This window comes from Penicillium griseofulvum (genome assembly GCF_001561935.1).
Source record: "Penicillium griseofulvum strain PG3 chromosome Unknown contig_80, whole genome shotgun sequence".
Classification (NCBI taxonomy): Eukaryota; Fungi; Ascomycota; class Eurotiomycetes; order Eurotiales; family Aspergillaceae; genus Penicillium; species Penicillium griseofulvum.
In genome coordinates, this window is record NW_024467471.1 from 594,914 (window position 1) to 610,939 (window position 16,026).

General features: G+C 48.2%; 6 protein-coding genes across 6 annotated transcripts; 1 reads left to right on the forward strand and 5 right to left on the reverse strand.

Moving 5' to 3' along the window:
- Positions 1–178: 178 nt before the first annotated feature.
- Positions 179–1,119, forward strand: PGRI_012600 (phosducin family protein; the record flags this gene model as incomplete). The annotated part of the gene is made up of 3 exons (XM_040788973.1): positions 179–772; positions 824–1,053; positions 1,104–1,119. The coding sequence occupies 3 exons, from the start codon at positions 179–181 to the stop codon at positions 1,117–1,119; spliced, it is 840 nt and encodes a 279-aa protein (XP_040645926.1).
- Positions 1,120–3,883: 2,764 nt separating this feature from the next.
- PGRI_012610 (putative transcription initiation factor subunit (TAF30)) lies at positions 3,884–5,351 on the reverse strand (the record flags this gene model as incomplete). Its single annotated transcript, XM_040788974.1, has 7 exons — positions 3,884–3,972; positions 4,090–4,210; positions 4,265–4,405; positions 4,469–4,611; positions 4,762–4,913; positions 5,173–5,213; positions 5,343–5,351. 7 exons carry the CDS (start codon positions 5,349–5,351, stop codon positions 3,884–3,886), a joined length of 696 nt encoding a protein of 231 aa, XP_040645927.1.
- Positions 5,352–6,312: 961 nt separating this feature from the next.
- On the reverse strand, positions 6,313–7,364 carry PGRI_012620 (Ran GTPase-binding protein YRB1; the record flags this gene model as incomplete). The annotated part of the gene is made up of 4 exons (XM_040788975.1): positions 6,313–6,386; positions 6,439–6,567; positions 6,630–6,888; positions 7,071–7,364. 4 exons carry the CDS (start codon positions 7,362–7,364, stop codon positions 6,313–6,315), a joined length of 756 nt encoding a protein of 251 aa, XP_040645928.1.
- Positions 7,365–7,845: 481 nt separating this feature from the next.
- PGRI_012630 (uncharacterized protein) lies at positions 7,846–10,401 on the reverse strand (the record flags this gene model as incomplete). Its single annotated transcript, XM_040788976.1, has 1 exon — positions 7,846–10,401. One exon carries the CDS (start codon positions 10,399–10,401, stop codon positions 7,846–7,848), a length of 2,556 nt encoding a protein of 851 aa, XP_040645929.1.
- A 975-nt stretch (positions 10,402–11,376) lies between these two features.
- Positions 11,377–12,252, reverse strand: PGRI_012640 (uncharacterized protein; the record flags this gene model as incomplete). Its single annotated transcript, XM_040788977.1, has 1 exon — positions 11,377–12,252. One exon carries the CDS (start codon positions 12,250–12,252, stop codon positions 11,377–11,379), a length of 876 nt encoding a protein of 291 aa, XP_040645930.1.
- Positions 12,253–13,151: 899 nt separating this feature from the next.
- PGRI_012650 (F-box protein) lies at positions 13,152–14,897 on the reverse strand (the record flags this gene model as incomplete). Its single annotated transcript, XM_040788978.1, has 1 exon — positions 13,152–14,897. One exon carries the CDS (start codon positions 14,895–14,897, stop codon positions 13,152–13,154), a length of 1,746 nt encoding a protein of 581 aa, XP_040645931.1.
- Positions 14,898–16,026: the final 1,129 nt, after the last annotated feature.

The following is a 16,026-nucleotide window of genomic DNA, read 5'->3' on the forward strand; positions in this document are numbered from 1 at the left end:
AAAGGGGCCCCGTGTTTCAAAGGCTTCTAACTTCACATACGACGATCTCTTCCAACCTCAGCCTCTTCTCCGTTTCAAGAACCTTTGAATTACTCCTCGATCCTTGACCCTTGTCAAACCCGAAACATACCAAACGAGATCTCCCACCTTAAATTCCCCTCATCACCCTACTATCAACATGTCCGCCCAAGAAGAATTCAACCAGCTGGTGAACAGTAACCGTTCACAATTCACCTCTCACCCAGAAGACCACGACTCAGACCCGCACTTCTCCGACGACGAACCCTCTTCCCGCCTCCGCTCCCGTCAAACCGTCGACTCCTCCGACGAAGAAGCCGAAGCCGACATGGTCTCCTCCCGCACCCCAAACTACCACATCCCCAACACCGTCTACGAAGCCAACACAGGTCCAAAGGGCGTCATTGCCGACGCCCAGGCCTTCGAGCGCGCCCGCAAGAAGTCCTTCCGTCGCACCCTCCTCAGCGCCGCGGGGCTCGACTCCCACTCTTACAGCTCAAAGTCTATTCGCGATGACGTGCCCCTCGCAAGCGGCGACCAGTCCTCTGCCAGCGAAGACGACGACGAAGCCCGCTTCATGAACAAATGGCGTCAGTCACGCATGCATGAGCTACAGGATCGGAGTAACCGCCGACCCAGTCCGCGGGGTAGACGGTTCGGGTCGGTTCAGACCGTTGATGCGGTGGGATATCTCGATGCTATTGAGAAGGTGACTTCTGATACGGTGGTTGTTGTCTGTATCTATGATCACGAGGTATGAATTGATCGAAATATAATTGCGGCTGGTTACTAATTTCGGGCTTAGTGTGATGACAGCGCTATCGTCGAGGAATGTCTTGTTACTATCGCTCGCAGACAACCTACTATTCGTTTCGTCAAGTTGCACCAGTCCATCGCCGAGATGGATCACATCAAGGCACCCGCTCTGCTGGCGTACCGTGGTGGCGATGTCTTTGCTACTATCGTCGATGTCCTGCACAATATTCCTCGCGGCCGTAGCTGCAGTGCTGACAGTCTCGAGGACTTGTTGAAGCTGTTCGTATCCCCGGCTCTTCGTTACTAAGATGTATACTAATTGGCGACAGGAACCGTGTGCTATGATCTTTTTGCTATTATGTTTTCAGCGTCGACATTTACTGGCATAGCAGCAAAGCGTCTTGGTTTCGTGATATCTTTTGCATTGCTTGTCTTTCTTTTACTCTCTCAATCTCCCACATCTCTCTTTGTCACCCCTTTAACGTTGCATTATCTGCAAGAAATATCTTCAAACGGCGTTCACTAGAACGGGTTGTATGGGTTTGGACCCGATGGTCTGGTTACTATCCCGTGTCCTATTGGGCATTTCTCTTCTCTCCTTGTCTTATGTCCCTACTATTTCCAGCCCGGCAAGGGCCGGGCTTGATGTTTACTCGAGATATCCCATGCTGCATGCTGTTATTACTCTTACATACTTCTACCTCGTTCGACCGGACGTCCTCTCTTCACTAGATGGGATTTCATATCCAATGCAAAACCCAATCTTCCTAATCATAGTCTCCATACATTACCTTAAAGCAAACATTGGCGAGCCCTAAGGCATAGACTGTTAGAGCAGGTGGTTTGACTTATTAAGTTAACAACTTTACTCAAAGGCTACTATCATTCATCAAAGGTTATAGAAAAGTCGTCTGCAGAAAGCCTTCTTCCGCCTTTCTTTCGCCGACCTATAAAACTCCCAAACAGAATGATATCTGAGACCACCAAGAGACCGTTGAATAGACCACTGAATAGACCACTGAAAAGACTACTGAAAAGATATCACAATGTCACTTATGCAGCATGCTACTATTACTCAAGTACTTCTACCGCAACTACCCTTAAACTTTATAACAACTTTGTCATTTCTATCCTCACGGATCTTTCTCTTTCTCATTCCTTACCATTTCTTTTCGCGACTATGCCCGAAATAGAATATCATCCAGTTCTTCCCAAGATGACTGGTGAAACAATCACCACTCCCTGCCTAACCCCAAACCCCTCGGAACCCGTTATCTACCCCCATCGAAACTGGACCATCATCGAAAAGCCAAGCGAGCATCCATGCCCTGTTACCCCAGACTTCCACGATGGCATGGGCCCTGCATTCACCGCAGGAAAATAGCTTTGTCGCCTCGCAGGTGACGCACAAGTTCACGGCATCCTACGTATCTACAAACAAATCCCCGTTTCCGGCACTGAAATCGATAGCACGAGCGATCGACAGGTACAGGCCTCCAATCGAGACCACGTGGAGCTGAATGCCTTGAAACATCTCACCGAAAACGGATGCACTGCTACCCCCGCTCTCATCGGGTATCGAACCGACAAGCAGGACGCAAATGACCTCGTCCCAGGCAGATGTTGAATGGGAAGAGGAAACCGGCTGGTGGTGGCGAGAAGGAGATTTGAGAAAAGGAACTGGGGGTAATCCCTGTTGCTTGGTGTTTGGCCAACTAGCTCAAAAAAGGCGCTGATAGAATAATCTCTCCCTTTAAGATTATGACCACAAGAATAGTCGGCCGTATAAGCGGCCTTGAGATGTCTTTTGAGTGGTCTTTAGGGGTGTCTTTCAGTGGACTTTCAGTGGTCTTCTCAAATATCATTCTGTCTTGTCAGTCGTATAGGTCGACGACAAAAAGGCAGAAAAAGGCTTTGTGCAGACAACCTTTCTATGTATAACGTTTGATATTCCTAGTAGAACAAAAAAAAACAACTTCAACACTGAGTTCAGACTTTAGGATGGCAGTATGTCTACATAAGAATCCTGGTCACATGGTTGGGCAGTCTTTGTAATATTCTACATCAGATCACTCAGATGCTCAGACCTGCTCAGCAAAAAGCAACAAGATCTGAGCACTGATACAGAAAGAGAAAAGAAGGAAAAGAAGTGACAAAGGGAATCAAGTACATGTAAGAAAAGTAGTTACAAAGGAAATCAAGTACATGTAAGAAAAGAAGTGACAGAGGAAATCAGTACATGTAAGAAAAAAAGTGACAGCGGAAATCAAGTACATGTATGTGAAGTAGCTATATAATGAAAGAGGGTGTGAACACCCCCCATGTATTCCGTGGGATCTGTCAGTGACTACGGAGCCCGAAAGCTCAGTCACGACTTTTCAAGACTCGCACGAGAACTCCCCGTTTGATGTGGGTGCGGACCTGAGAAGACATCAACAATTCCAAGGTTGGTAATGTTGACATCTTTCCGGTTTTCATAGGAAAGGCACGACCCTCAACGCTGTCTCAGGTGGGCTACGGTGAGTACAGTCGAGAGGGTTGGGGAGAGGAAGAAGAGAAGAGGAGGAAAGGTGGGAGGAGTCCTTTTATAGTCTCACGTACCTTCCTAAAATGGATGGGTCCTTTGCTCCTGCCATTTTCATTCTCGGGGTTAATGTGGCAGGTGACCATATGGAACCCTATACATGTGAATGTACATAGTATTATCATAAGTATTTGTCTCTTTACAAAAGAAAAATTCAGGGCTCTATAATTCAGGGTATCAAGGGCAAATGCAACTGAGATTCGGTATAAGATCCATAGTATCCTGTGCAAATCGAAAGCTATTATACTAGATTCTCGAATTCCACCCATGAGGATACCAAGTCCAGCCCTCGAGAAAACAATAGCATTTTAGAGAAGAGAATAAAAGAGCCATCCAATTTCCTTCGGTAGTCCACTAACTCCCCGTGTCAAAGACAAAAAAACATGATATCGAAGTAACTAGACGTATGGTCGTGAGTGACCGAGGATACTAGAGAAGCGAAGACTTGAAAGAAGAAACGAAGAAGAAAACAGAATAAACACTCCCACGCCTGGTTTTCTCTCACCTCTTCCGCTCGCTGGTCCCCTACAGGGCTCCGCGATCTGCCGTGAAATCCCAAAGCATTTTGATCAGCGCGTCTGGCAGGGTGTACAGGTCCACGTGGAATTCTCCGACTAGATAATGAAAGGGGATGGTTAGCGTTTTATTCAGAGGTAACGGCACACAGAGAAAGAATATGGAGTTCTTTTCCTCTGATACACCCGAGGCAAGGACAGAGAGAAGAAACTTACGTTCAACATCATTCTTTGTGTATGAGTCCGGCGCCTTGTGGTCATGGACCATCTGCACAACCTGCAAAAGGTCATCTTCGTTCAGCTTCTGCAGCCCATCGGCAAGCTTGTCCATGTCGACCTTGAGAATGCGTCAGTCCCAGCAAATCCCAAACCCCATATCACAAAAACTCACATTCTTATCTGTGCGCTTCTTCTTCTTGGCACTCTCTTCGCCACCAGCAGGACGCTTGTGCTTGATGCCATTTTCGTCGCCGGGGACCGGACCGGACTCGCGTAGCGCGGCCATCAAAGCAGGCTTGGGGTTCTTGAAGGTCTGTACGGGCAAACACGCCATTGATCAGCACACCATTCCTCTCTCTCGGGAAATTCAACTCACAAGAACATGCTTAGATTCATAACGCGTCTGGGCGAAGTTCAGGTCATGTTGAATGGTGTATGACTTGTCAGCAGTGAGCTCAATGGACATATCGAATTCACCCCATCCTTCTTCCTGAATGCGGAACGGCGGCTGCTTGAAGACTATTCGAAGCGGGAATATCCCACGTTAGCCTCCATTCGGAAAATCATCCACACAAAGTCGAATCTTGCCTGTGGAATTCTGAATCGACAGATAACCCACGCGTCATTATGACCAAATAGAAAAGAAATCAAATAGAGATCAAAACATACCTTGTGTAGCGCGTTCACCGAAACTGGGGTGCAGGTGGTAGGTGACCCTGTCGAAGATGTTCGCAGGGACCAAGGCACCCTTCTCGTTCACGAGCCAGACCTCGATGTGCCAAGAGCGCTGTGGGAAACCCTCAACCTCCGACGGTTTATCTCTATAGTTCGGGAAGAGCCCCAGTCAGCCAAGTGTCCAGCCAAGGGTGTTTTGTGTGTATAGGTAGGGATGGGTGTTGGGGTTTGAATCGAAGCGTGTGCGAAGCTGCGCCCTGTCTTCATCCTTGTGCGCATCGTCCTCGCATCCTGCTAGCAGGACCGAAACGGTAGCGTTTGAAGGAGATTGTGGGATACGACTCCCGGTCTTCTCAGAGCGGAGTTTGCGAAGGGAGGGCAGGGTGGAGGTAGAGGGGCGCATACATAATGTTTTGCTCGGTGATGAGACGGACAGTGCGCTTGACCTATTGAGGAGGAGTGTTAGTATATGCAAGCTTAATTGTGCTGGAAACGGAGAAAAGACCAGGTTTGGGCTCGACAAACCCACAGCCTTAGGCCATGCAAGTTCGTAGTTGGGATGTTAGTATACTCACGTCGGGCATGATTATTTTATTAGCGACTTGGAGTCGTAACTTGAGAGGATCGTGAGGTTCTAAGGTTTTGAGGCCGAAAGGGGAGGTTGACGTGCGGAGAGGTGGACGTGGGCGTGGGCGTCTCGGAGACAAGTTTGAAGTTTGCGCGGTCTATCGGGGTGAGTAATGAGGCATAAAATCATAACTTGTAACAATACCTATAAGACAAGAAGTGCTATATAGTATCTCTTGATATTATAAAGGCAATTGATAAAGTGAATTTAAGCTCAGAGGAGGTGAGAAGGTTAGATGTTCAGGTTCAAACGTGACCTCGACACTCACTCTCTCACCTTCTACCTGATTTACCTTATTTACTTCGTTTAATGAATAATTTATAAATTTGAAAGTATTGGGATCAAATGAATATAGCTATAAACAAATTTATTTTTCAGCTTGTTCCTATATGTATTCACTGTATTGAACTGTTTAGGATCTGCATCGTGTCTTAAGAGAAAGTGAAAGCAAAATGTAAGCTATAAGGAGTTTTCTTTTTTCGTTAAAAATTATACAAATTTTTGTAATATTTTTTTTGCATACACTTGCTTGTTAGGAATACTCATTACTTCTTTTTTTTTTTTTTCTGATATCTTCAGGGTATGGGGTGATGTGCAGGTATATTCGATGGGGAAATGTCTATCTACTTCCAAGCAAAACACCGACGTTAAGGAGAGCCTCCATTTCGTAGACTGCATGGCTCGCAATAGCTATGCGAGGAGCATCTTCATAACTGCTGCCTCGCTCGTCGCGTCGTAGGGGATGGGGAATGGGATGAATTGGGGATGTTTGGGTAGAACGGGGTGAGTTGAAATTGGGGTGATTTTCGAGAGCAAGCCCCGGGACGATAGATCCAATGCCTTGAAATCTCAAGTGCACGATGGTTTGGTATCCTCATCCTCGAAGGGTCAGAAGACGATGAGAACAAAAAAGTTGTTTACTCTTCGGCGTTGAAGAGCTTCTCGTTCTCAATCTGGGCGGTCTCGAAAGCATCCTTGAAGGCGTTGGCGTCTACAGATGTTAATGGAAAAATCAACATCAAGTTGGGATAAAAGCCACTCACTCTCGCTGTTGGCGAAACGGATGGCCAGGGTCTGAGCCTCGGGCTCACCCTCGGAGACATCAGCAGCGGCGTTCCAGACCCAGCTGCGGTCACTGCCGACGTTGGCGCTGAGCTTCATGTCGGGGACGACTGGGAATCCATATTAGCACTGGATGTACTTCGGAAATTATGTCCGGGGGAGGCAATCTCACTGTAGTGGTTGGCGCAGACCTTGAGGGTCTTATCACGGCGCATGACGAGGCGGGTCTTCTGGTTCTCCTTGTGCTTCAACAGACGGACGTCACCGGTACCACGCTCCTTCCACTCCTTAGACTCGCGGTCGAACTTGAAGAGCTTAGCGCGCATCTTGAAGGACTGCTCCTCAAGCTCCTCGTTGGTCTTGGTCTCAACCTTCTCGGTGAGGCGAATAACGGGCTCGAAGTGGACATCGACGGACTCCTCGACTTCATCCTGCATTAAAATATCATGGTCAGTATATGCGCAGAACTATAATGATCACGGGCACTGGCATAGTATGGCTGGGTTGCGACGACCCCACTATCTGGCGAAAGGGGCCACAAGACCCCGCTCCCATCATAGACGCGTCCAACAACAACCGTCTATGCAACCAATATCGGATGTATCAAACTCACCTCATCATTGGCCTTCTGGGCCTTGGACGAACCGGAGGGCTCATCAGTGGGCTCATCGGCCTCCTCCTTCTTCTCCTTCTTGGGACCGCCACCGAACATGGAGAACATGCTGTCAGAGGTCTTCACGGCGGCATCCTTGGCGGTATCGACAGCCTTCTCAGCGGTCTCAGTGGCAGTCTCAGCAACGGCCTCAGTGGTAGACTTCTCCTCGCCGGTGGCGGGGACGGTCTCTTCAGGCTTGGCCTCGGAGGCAGAGATGGCGGGGTCGGGCTTAGTCGCGGTGATATCGGACATGATGACGAGGGGTTCAAGAGGATCGGTTTAAGAAGTTAAAAAGAGAAGTAGCAGGAATCCACGGAAGATATGGAATTTCAGTAAGAGGTAGTGTTTGTTGATCAGAGAAAGCGATGAGGGGGGAAAAATTAATACTTAGTTTGGGTCCCATGCCCGGCAGAATCCGCCACCGCTCTCGTCTGCCAATAGCGTTTGTTTGTATAATGTGAACTACATGGATGAAACATAAACATCAAAGAAAAATCTTGAATGTTCTACCTATCTTATTGAGTACATAGTACTTTCTGGATAAGGCCAGAGTTGGATTGTGGTTTAAATAAGAAATACCATTGCGCCGATTGAATAGTTCGTGTAAAAAACCCCCTCCCCTTTCCAGTACCGTTGCCACCCAATCCTGATCGCCATAAACAAAAACCCCGTCCACAGCCAACTCATTAGTAGAAAAAAAAGCGAATACAAAGTCGTAAAGTAAGTCCATTCATCATTTCGAGCCAGGGGTTGAGCAATCCCCGGATTTGGACCGGAATCCCATAAGATGTCGCGCACGCGACTGAGCCCGATCTAGCGCATCACACTTTCTAACGTTGCGCACTTGATCCATCATACTGCGAGGGTCAAGTTTCGTTGCTGACTTCCCAATTCGGCTCCATGCATTGTGAACAAGACCCTTGGCTTCCTTGTTCACGCGACTAGACCGCATTTGCAGCACAGAAGAAACACTTCGGAAGCGCTGGATAGTATTGCGAGTCAAGACTTCTGAAATTTGTTTCGAACGTGATAGAACGGCATCGCGAGCATTCAGGCTCTCACGACGCAGTTCCTCGGCATCGCGGCGCAAGAGATGGGTTCTCTTCACCACATCTCCCACGATCACCTGCAAGTCGGTAGAGAGACGGCCGCACACTTCGGTCAGGCCGGTCTGGGCCGTTTGAATTTCCTTAGTGAATTTCGAAGAGAGTTCCTGTGCCGCACGTTTCCAGTTTGCAATCTTCAGCCACGGTGTTCCGAAGTCAACAGCCATGGTCTGGTTGATTGGCTGTTTTGACTTGGTTGTGATCGTCAAGTTGACTAACCCATAGGCATCCTCAGGGTTCAACTTGAGTGTGTAGACTCCATCAAACAGCTGTGACAGCTCGTACGTAAGAGCCTTGTTCTCTCTGTGAACGCTCACATTGAATTGTGGCCGTTTCTTGGATGATGCAAACTTATGTGGGGGTTTGATGATTACATGGCAGTCTCCAACGACCTGGATCTGAAATTCATTTGTCGCTCCCCATAATTTTGCAGTAGAGATAGTTGGCACTGTGGCATCCTCGGGGATTGAATTACCTGAAGAGGGCACATGCAATAGTCGCATAGACGATGACGACAGTGTTGAGATTGAGGGTTGTGCCACGCGATTCAGGGTCAGGACGGAGGCGGAGGAGGCGTGTGGTGCCACTAGGGATGATGCATTGGATATAGCCGACCCGGCAAAACATTGTGCTAAAAAGATGACCAGAACCTTAACAGCAACATACCCAATAGAGATGGCAATGACTGAAATAAGAGTCAAAGTAACCAGACGCAGTGTAGGAGCCAGCTCTCGGGCCCGCGTGGCATAGGATGGCGGGAGCCAATTACCTGGAGACTTCTCGAGATCCGCAAATATGTTCCTCTGAAGAGGCTTGGGAGTATCGGCAGTAACTTTATATCCCTTCTTTGGATACAGGCCAACAAGGGAAGCGAGGTTTCGATTCAACTGACCAGGCGTGATGCTCTCGAAAGTCTTCAAATCGATAGGATACCGTCGAAGCACTGCGGTCTCCCCCGAAACCGGATGGCGGGACTCCAAACATGTGTGCAGACTGTTGTGGTTAAGAGGGATAACCTCTCCTGCCATATTCCACAGCGGCTCCTCTGAAATCACCATCGCCGGGATTCCGTGACGTTCCAGGAACATGTGGGCAAGACGCTGAGTCTTGGCAGCCGCTGCATCGTCGAGGCCGGAGACAAAGAGGATTGCCACATCCGGTATAGTCCAATCTGTTGCAGATGTTACATGGTAGTCAGATCCATTCCAGGCCGAAGTGCAGACAGGGCGATTCTTGAACTTCAGGTTCAGTGTACTGGGTCGGTCCGCGTGGGGATCGGCTGTGGCTTCCAGACATTCGTCAACCACCAGCTGGACATGAATTGGGAGAAGTTCCGCAAAGTTAGGAACAGCTCCGGCGCCAAATGAAGTTGGCACGACATGATACCGGGAAGATTCGGCCGAGCTGGGCTCTGAACCAGCACATGAGCTTGATACCAGAACATCGCCGATCTTGTCGAGAATAATATTTCGGAACCCCGGTTGTCCAACATAGAGCACGCGGAACGGTTTGTCCAGGTCGAGGCTCTGCTTCGTCATGGTCTGTTGAACCGTGGCCATGAGGATGGACTCGGTTGAATTGTAGGGCAGCCGACTTTTTAATTCCGAAGCTGCAGCACCTTCAAAGATGCGGATAGTATGCTTGAGCTCCACTCTCTCGATTTCGGGCCACTTCTCAGGCTCCACAAATTCGATCGAGTCACTGGTGCGGGGGAAGGAGGGCTTCGTGGTTGTGGTGCTGTCATCGATCGTGGTTTGTCTGGCAGCAAAGAGGGCAGGCAGCTCCTGGGATGCAGATTCAGTGCACTGCACTTCATCCCTGTCTATTCCATCATCCTCTTGGTTGTCTTCGTCATGTGCCTCGGCCTCACTGCCGCTGTAGCGTCCATCGAGGCTTGAAACGTCGTCAGGGCTAGCCTGGTCGATCAAAGAGCATGCATCGGTTTGTTCGGAGTGGCTGCCATCCTCTGAGCGGATATCAGATACGCTCAGAGTCGCCCAGCTATCACTCAGAGTCTTGGGTGAAGGATCAGAAAGTCGATCTGACGTCATATTGGTAGGCCGTGAACGGGACAACCACTCCTCGACAGAAGCTGTCAGGGGTGGAAGAGTCGGATATTGTAAACTCGAAGCAGTCTGGGAACGGAATAACCGCCTATGAGGCGAGTCTGGATCGTCAGTCATTTCGTGGATGTAAACTTCATAGAGCACACGGGTGCGGCGGAAACAGGAGCTTAGGGATAGCCCGGTGGGGAGAAGATCAAAAAAAGCAGAGTTAGAGAGATAGAGATATAAAGCAAGGGTATTTTAAAAGAAAGGGAAGGTCGGAAGATACTGGGAATAGGCAGAGACTCAAGCCTAGATAGATAAGGCCCACGGGTGGGTCTGCGGAGAGCCGGATGTTAGAGGAGTCAGGTGCGTTGGGGAAAGAAGGGCCTTACAGTAAAGGCGTGAAAATACGTTAGAAGGTCAAGTAAAAAGAATTATGAAGATGAAGAGAAACATAAAGGAGAACTGAAACGTGGAAAGTCAGATGTTGCGATAAGAATGACCCAAGTGACAGTAATGGCGGGGTAGTACAAGGTACCTGAATGTTGTATGGTGATGTATGCGGTGATGGTGGTACTAGGTACCACAGGTTGATACCTAACGGCTTATCCTTTGTTTGACACTCTCGCACTCTTAAAGAAAACCTATCAAATGCTTCATTTCCTAAAGATCCCTAGAGTTATTCTTATATCCTTAGATTCTATACTCCGTACTTCTATACTTGAGAGCTCCACTATGCCCCACCAAACCCGTTAAGCCGCGATGTATACTCCTTTGAACTATCATACATTCAAAAGTCGACGTGGAAATGAGCATTGGAAAAAATATATAACCTAAAATTGACCTCGCTTCACTTACTTCATCTGAGATATTTAACCCTCTAAGAGCAGTGAGCAGTGTCACACTATCCCGAAATTTACCTCGTTCAAGGTCCATCGGCATACCCCAATCCCTGCAGGATCCACCCGCTTCCTACATCGGGACACCACTGCACAACAATATCGCTACCATAGAGCTGTATACATTGTCTCATGATAAACATCAAGTTTCAAGAACCACTGTTTCCGATGCACAATGTATCCAAGAATTGACCCAAAAGCTCATTTATATCTATTGAGAAACATCGGGCTCATATAATGCTCCTAGACGAAAGAACTCCTGGCAACGCATGTACATACCAATAAGCCTCGACCCACTTGGGGGCTTATATACTCTGTCACGGTCTAACACCCGCTGGCAGTTCTCTGCAGACGCATCATCCTTACACCACACCTCTCGCCAGTTGCTACCAACGGTATGTGCCGGGTCGCGGTGCAAATTGGCGAGAAGCCTAAGCTTCTTATAGCGGGGACGGGTCTGCTCATTCTGTTCAACCTCAAACTCGATTTCCATAACCCTGTAGTTCGCGGTTGCAAAAGCAGCTGACAAGCCAACAATTCGAGCATCAGGTGCAAAATGAACAGTTTGACGAATCTCGGTATAGAGCTCGTCCGTGTTCGCTGTTCTACCTGACGTATAGACAAAGAGTAGTCCGACTATTGCCCGGTCTTTGAAGTAGGCCTCGGCTGTGATTATGGTCTCTCGACGGCCATCATTCTGTCTCTCGAAGTAGAGTTTCCGTACCTGGTCAAAAGGAGGTCCTTGTTCGGGGACCAATATTCGGGCTTTTCGGTGACTTCCATTCGTAGAAATAACGGCTCGGCCTCGTTCAAAGGATACATTCAATATCCAAGAGATAGCTGTGAGTTTTTCGTCGGAGTCGCCCTGATACTGGTGGTGCTGAAGCTCTTGGGGTGAGAGGGACTGGAAGTCTGGCGGGCGGAACGTCACACTGCGAGCACGAGTCGTCTCAATGTGTATGGCTGCGACTTGACCTACTTCCATCCCTGGGCACTCAGCAGAAACCCCCATTGGAACAAGCCGGATGGTCAAGGATTGGATATCCTCGTCTTGGGACAGTTCAAACCCATCATCGAGTTGATCCATCCACTGCCCTACAATTCCAGGACTCGAATAATTATAATACTTGAGCTTCAAACCGGATATGCGACTTCGAGATCTAGAACGGCCTGGTATGCCCGTGGATGCCTAGATCTTCCTAGCGTTCTTGAGTGATGCGTAGGTCTGATAGTTACCAGGATTTATACTGTTTATAAAATGAGCGAATTTTTCATCATATCGCAGCTAATCGTCGGGCGTTTGATGGCATTCGAAATCCAGAATATCTGGTATCTCAGGATGCTTGCCACACTTCTGATACTGAATACCGACACGCTCAAAGCAACTAAGCCTTGCCTGGGTCTGCTTAGCTTCTCTCCGGATCTCCTTTAGGAATACCTTTTCAGAAGCAACAAATCCAGTGACGATATTGCTGGGTGGCGGCGAAATCGATATTATCTCAACAGCTGCATCGAGCCGACGGCGAAGAGGAGCGAAAGTAGCAGTTCGTCCATAATTTGTTGACACCTGGACCAAAGTTAGCTTGTACATACGGTATACTCCTAGAGAACCATATAAATTACCTGCAAACCAACGAGGCTCATTTCTTGACGTGATCCCTCAATTTGTAGCATCCCAATTCGACTGACCCGCTCCCCCTTTAGTCCATCGATAAAAAAAGAAACCTCGCATGCATCGCTGCAGCCGGAAAGTACGGATGTTCTATCAGAATATGATATCTCTATTCCGATAAATACATGAGGGCTAGACCCCATATAAAACGTAAGCCTTGCCAAGGATGCGAGAAGCAGGCCTCTTAGGCCACCGAAGTCAATGTTGGTCAGGGGTTCAAAACTCCGAGCAGGCCGGGAGGGTAATAGAGTGCTAATCCCCAACTCCTCGTTACTTGGAGGATGTGGCGTCCATAAGTGAGACAGTACTCGAGATCAATCCACGACATGTTCAGAGGGAGACTGCGGTATTTCAAGGTCGTTGATTGCTTTGCCGAGGCCGAGTGAAACGATCTTGTATTTATCTAGACCTACAAGCAAACAATGCCGATTTGACTTCTCCGGAATGCTAAGAGTGCCGTGAGCAATTCCTGGGCCGTTGGAATTACCGACCCAACGCGACGAATTTGAGCCTGTATAGATGAACTTGATCCCCGTCAAACCCTGAGAGCAAAATGCCACACCGAGAGCTTTCACGTGAAAGTTGTCCGGTATCTCTATCCACGTCTCGGAAGCTGGATTGTGATATCCGACTTGATGGTTGACGACACTGCACTCCCCAGATGGAAATAGGTTTATTCCAGATATAAATCTTCTGGCACCGAATTGGATGGTTGAGATACCTATTCGACGTCGATACTGCGGAAGCGGGGGTACAAATGATTGCGTTCTGTAGTAAATCACACGACATGCTTCACCTAAAGGGCCATCCAAAGGGCTATCCGCGCTAACAGAGGTTAGATAGCCGGAAAAGAAGCTGGCTACCTCTATGAGCCCAGACGTGTTTTCAGCACTCTCGTAATTGTAATATCCACCTTGGCTTTGCACCGGGTGGACGGCAGATCCGTATGGGCCATTTCTCAAAATGGGCTCTAGGCCCACAAGAGTAGCAATGGGCTCTATTAGCTGCCGGATTCTCTTCCGATTGATCAATGATCGGTTCCCTGCCATGAGCGCTGCTCTGGTCCCGAAGAAAAGTAGATACCAGTCCTGCATATCCTTGACATTAAGGAAAAGAAAGTCAGCTTCCTGACTTAGGAGAAACCTACTCCGCCAGTACGACTGTGGGAGCATATCGACGATTGCAAGTTGAGCTAAATCTCGACATACAAGTCTCATATTAAGGAGTTCATCAAAGGATAAATATGAGAATATGTCGAATACCAGCTCGGGTGAGAGTCCATCGAAGAGGGAATGTTTAGTTCCGTCCAATTTTTCGTGCATTTGTTCTGTCATGACATCGGGTGGGACCGACGGGCAGTTGCCATTAGGCTCAAATGGACCTGATGCAGCGGCCTCTTCGCTGTGGCAACCACTGCGTGCCGCAATTGCAGTCGGGCGAGTTCCTTGCTCTTTCCAAAGCAAACTATCATGCATCTTGAGGAATTTGGACGCGGTTGTTTGCAAGCCCTCTATGGAAGGAATTTTACAGGGGTCAGCATAGAAGTAGTTCGGATCCACTGGCTTTGGCCGCCCAAATGATTTGTGTGTTTGCATGGCACCCTCATAGTCGTGGCCGAATTGAAAGATGGATCCCAGAATACAAGGAGTGCAATACAATTGATAAAAAACTGATTCTGAAATAATCGCTTCACTCTGGGAGGCATCATCCAGTCCACGCCCAAGCCTGAGAAGAAGCAGTTTCCAACACGAGTTGTGGAATCCGAAGCACCAACGGCTTGTAGACGATCCGAAAAGCCTCCATTCTTCCAGTTCCTCAACCCCCACGTCGACATAGGATTTATCGCTGTCAAGCGGCGCAAAGAGCCTGTTCTTGCCACGTACTATCCCCAGCCCAGTTGTTGCGATACACCCAGCAGTAGCATTGGTTGAGTAGAGACCTCGTACTTCTCTGTACCAAGGTCGAATGCGGGACTGCAAAGATGCTACATCATCCCAGTAGGGCTCGGGCAGCAGAATAACTCCGCAGAAAGGACAGTAAACATTGGGAGTCGGAATCATCGAGATAGGGGTCAGGAGTTTCCGTATCCTTTGAAGTTCTAAGTGTGTATATCGCTAGATGCAATAAGCTAATTTGATATTGATCATGAATCTGGTAGAACTCTTGAACTATTGCGCATAAGACCATTAGGTTTGGTTTTAGTCTCAGAGTTGCTAGACCTGCCAAGCCTAGTCATTCTACGCTAAGTATGGGGCCTCCGAAATATTTGGCCAAATCTATGTACCCAGACACACCGCCCTCTATATTCCGCCTTCCTTTTGGTTATACTGCCACAAGAATATAGGGCAACTTATGCAGCCCTGTGATGTCTTTTCAGTGGTATGTTTAGTAGTCTTCTCAGATATAATTTTGTTTAGATAGGACAACGGCAAAAAGAAAAGGGAGGGAAAGGCTTAATTTGGGCAAACGACTTTTCTATGTATAACCTCTTGACTACCAGCACATAGTTTTAGACCGGCATAACTGGCAGAATAGAAAGGGTGGCATACAGGGCGGTATTATTTAGATACATAGATTTGGCCCAAAATTTCGGAGGTTCCACTGTAACTCCTGACTTGTTCCATCCCGCTATCCCATCGCTATCCCATCATCCCATTCAATCGGCATCCCATCACTATATAGTGCCACCATACCATTTTATATACCTGCAAGTATAGCTTATTATCATATTTAATTCTGTTCAGCGCTCCATCCGTCTATCATCCGAAGTGATTCCTGATTCCGATGTCAACACAGCAATCCCCTTTCCAATGTCACTTTCCCGGGTGTGGCCTAAGCTATCGACGGAAGGAACATCTGAACCGACATGCTAAAAGCCACTCTCAACCCGAGTATTTCGAATGCACCTTCTGTGATCGCGTTTTTATGAGGAATGACACGCTGCGGCAGCATGTCCGCCATCATCATAAGACCAAAGAGCTACGAAACTCCCGGGCAATTCAAGCTTGTACCTACTGTCGCTCACGTCGGTCAAAATGCGATGGACAGTCTCCCTGCAGCTCGTGCTTCCAGCGAGGAATTCAATGTTTATATGCCCAAAGCTCACGAGGTCGGGTATTGGAACAAAGAAGGCCTCGAAGAAGCCCTATATCTTCTGTCGACCCAGCAAGTCCTATCTTGCGTTCGGAC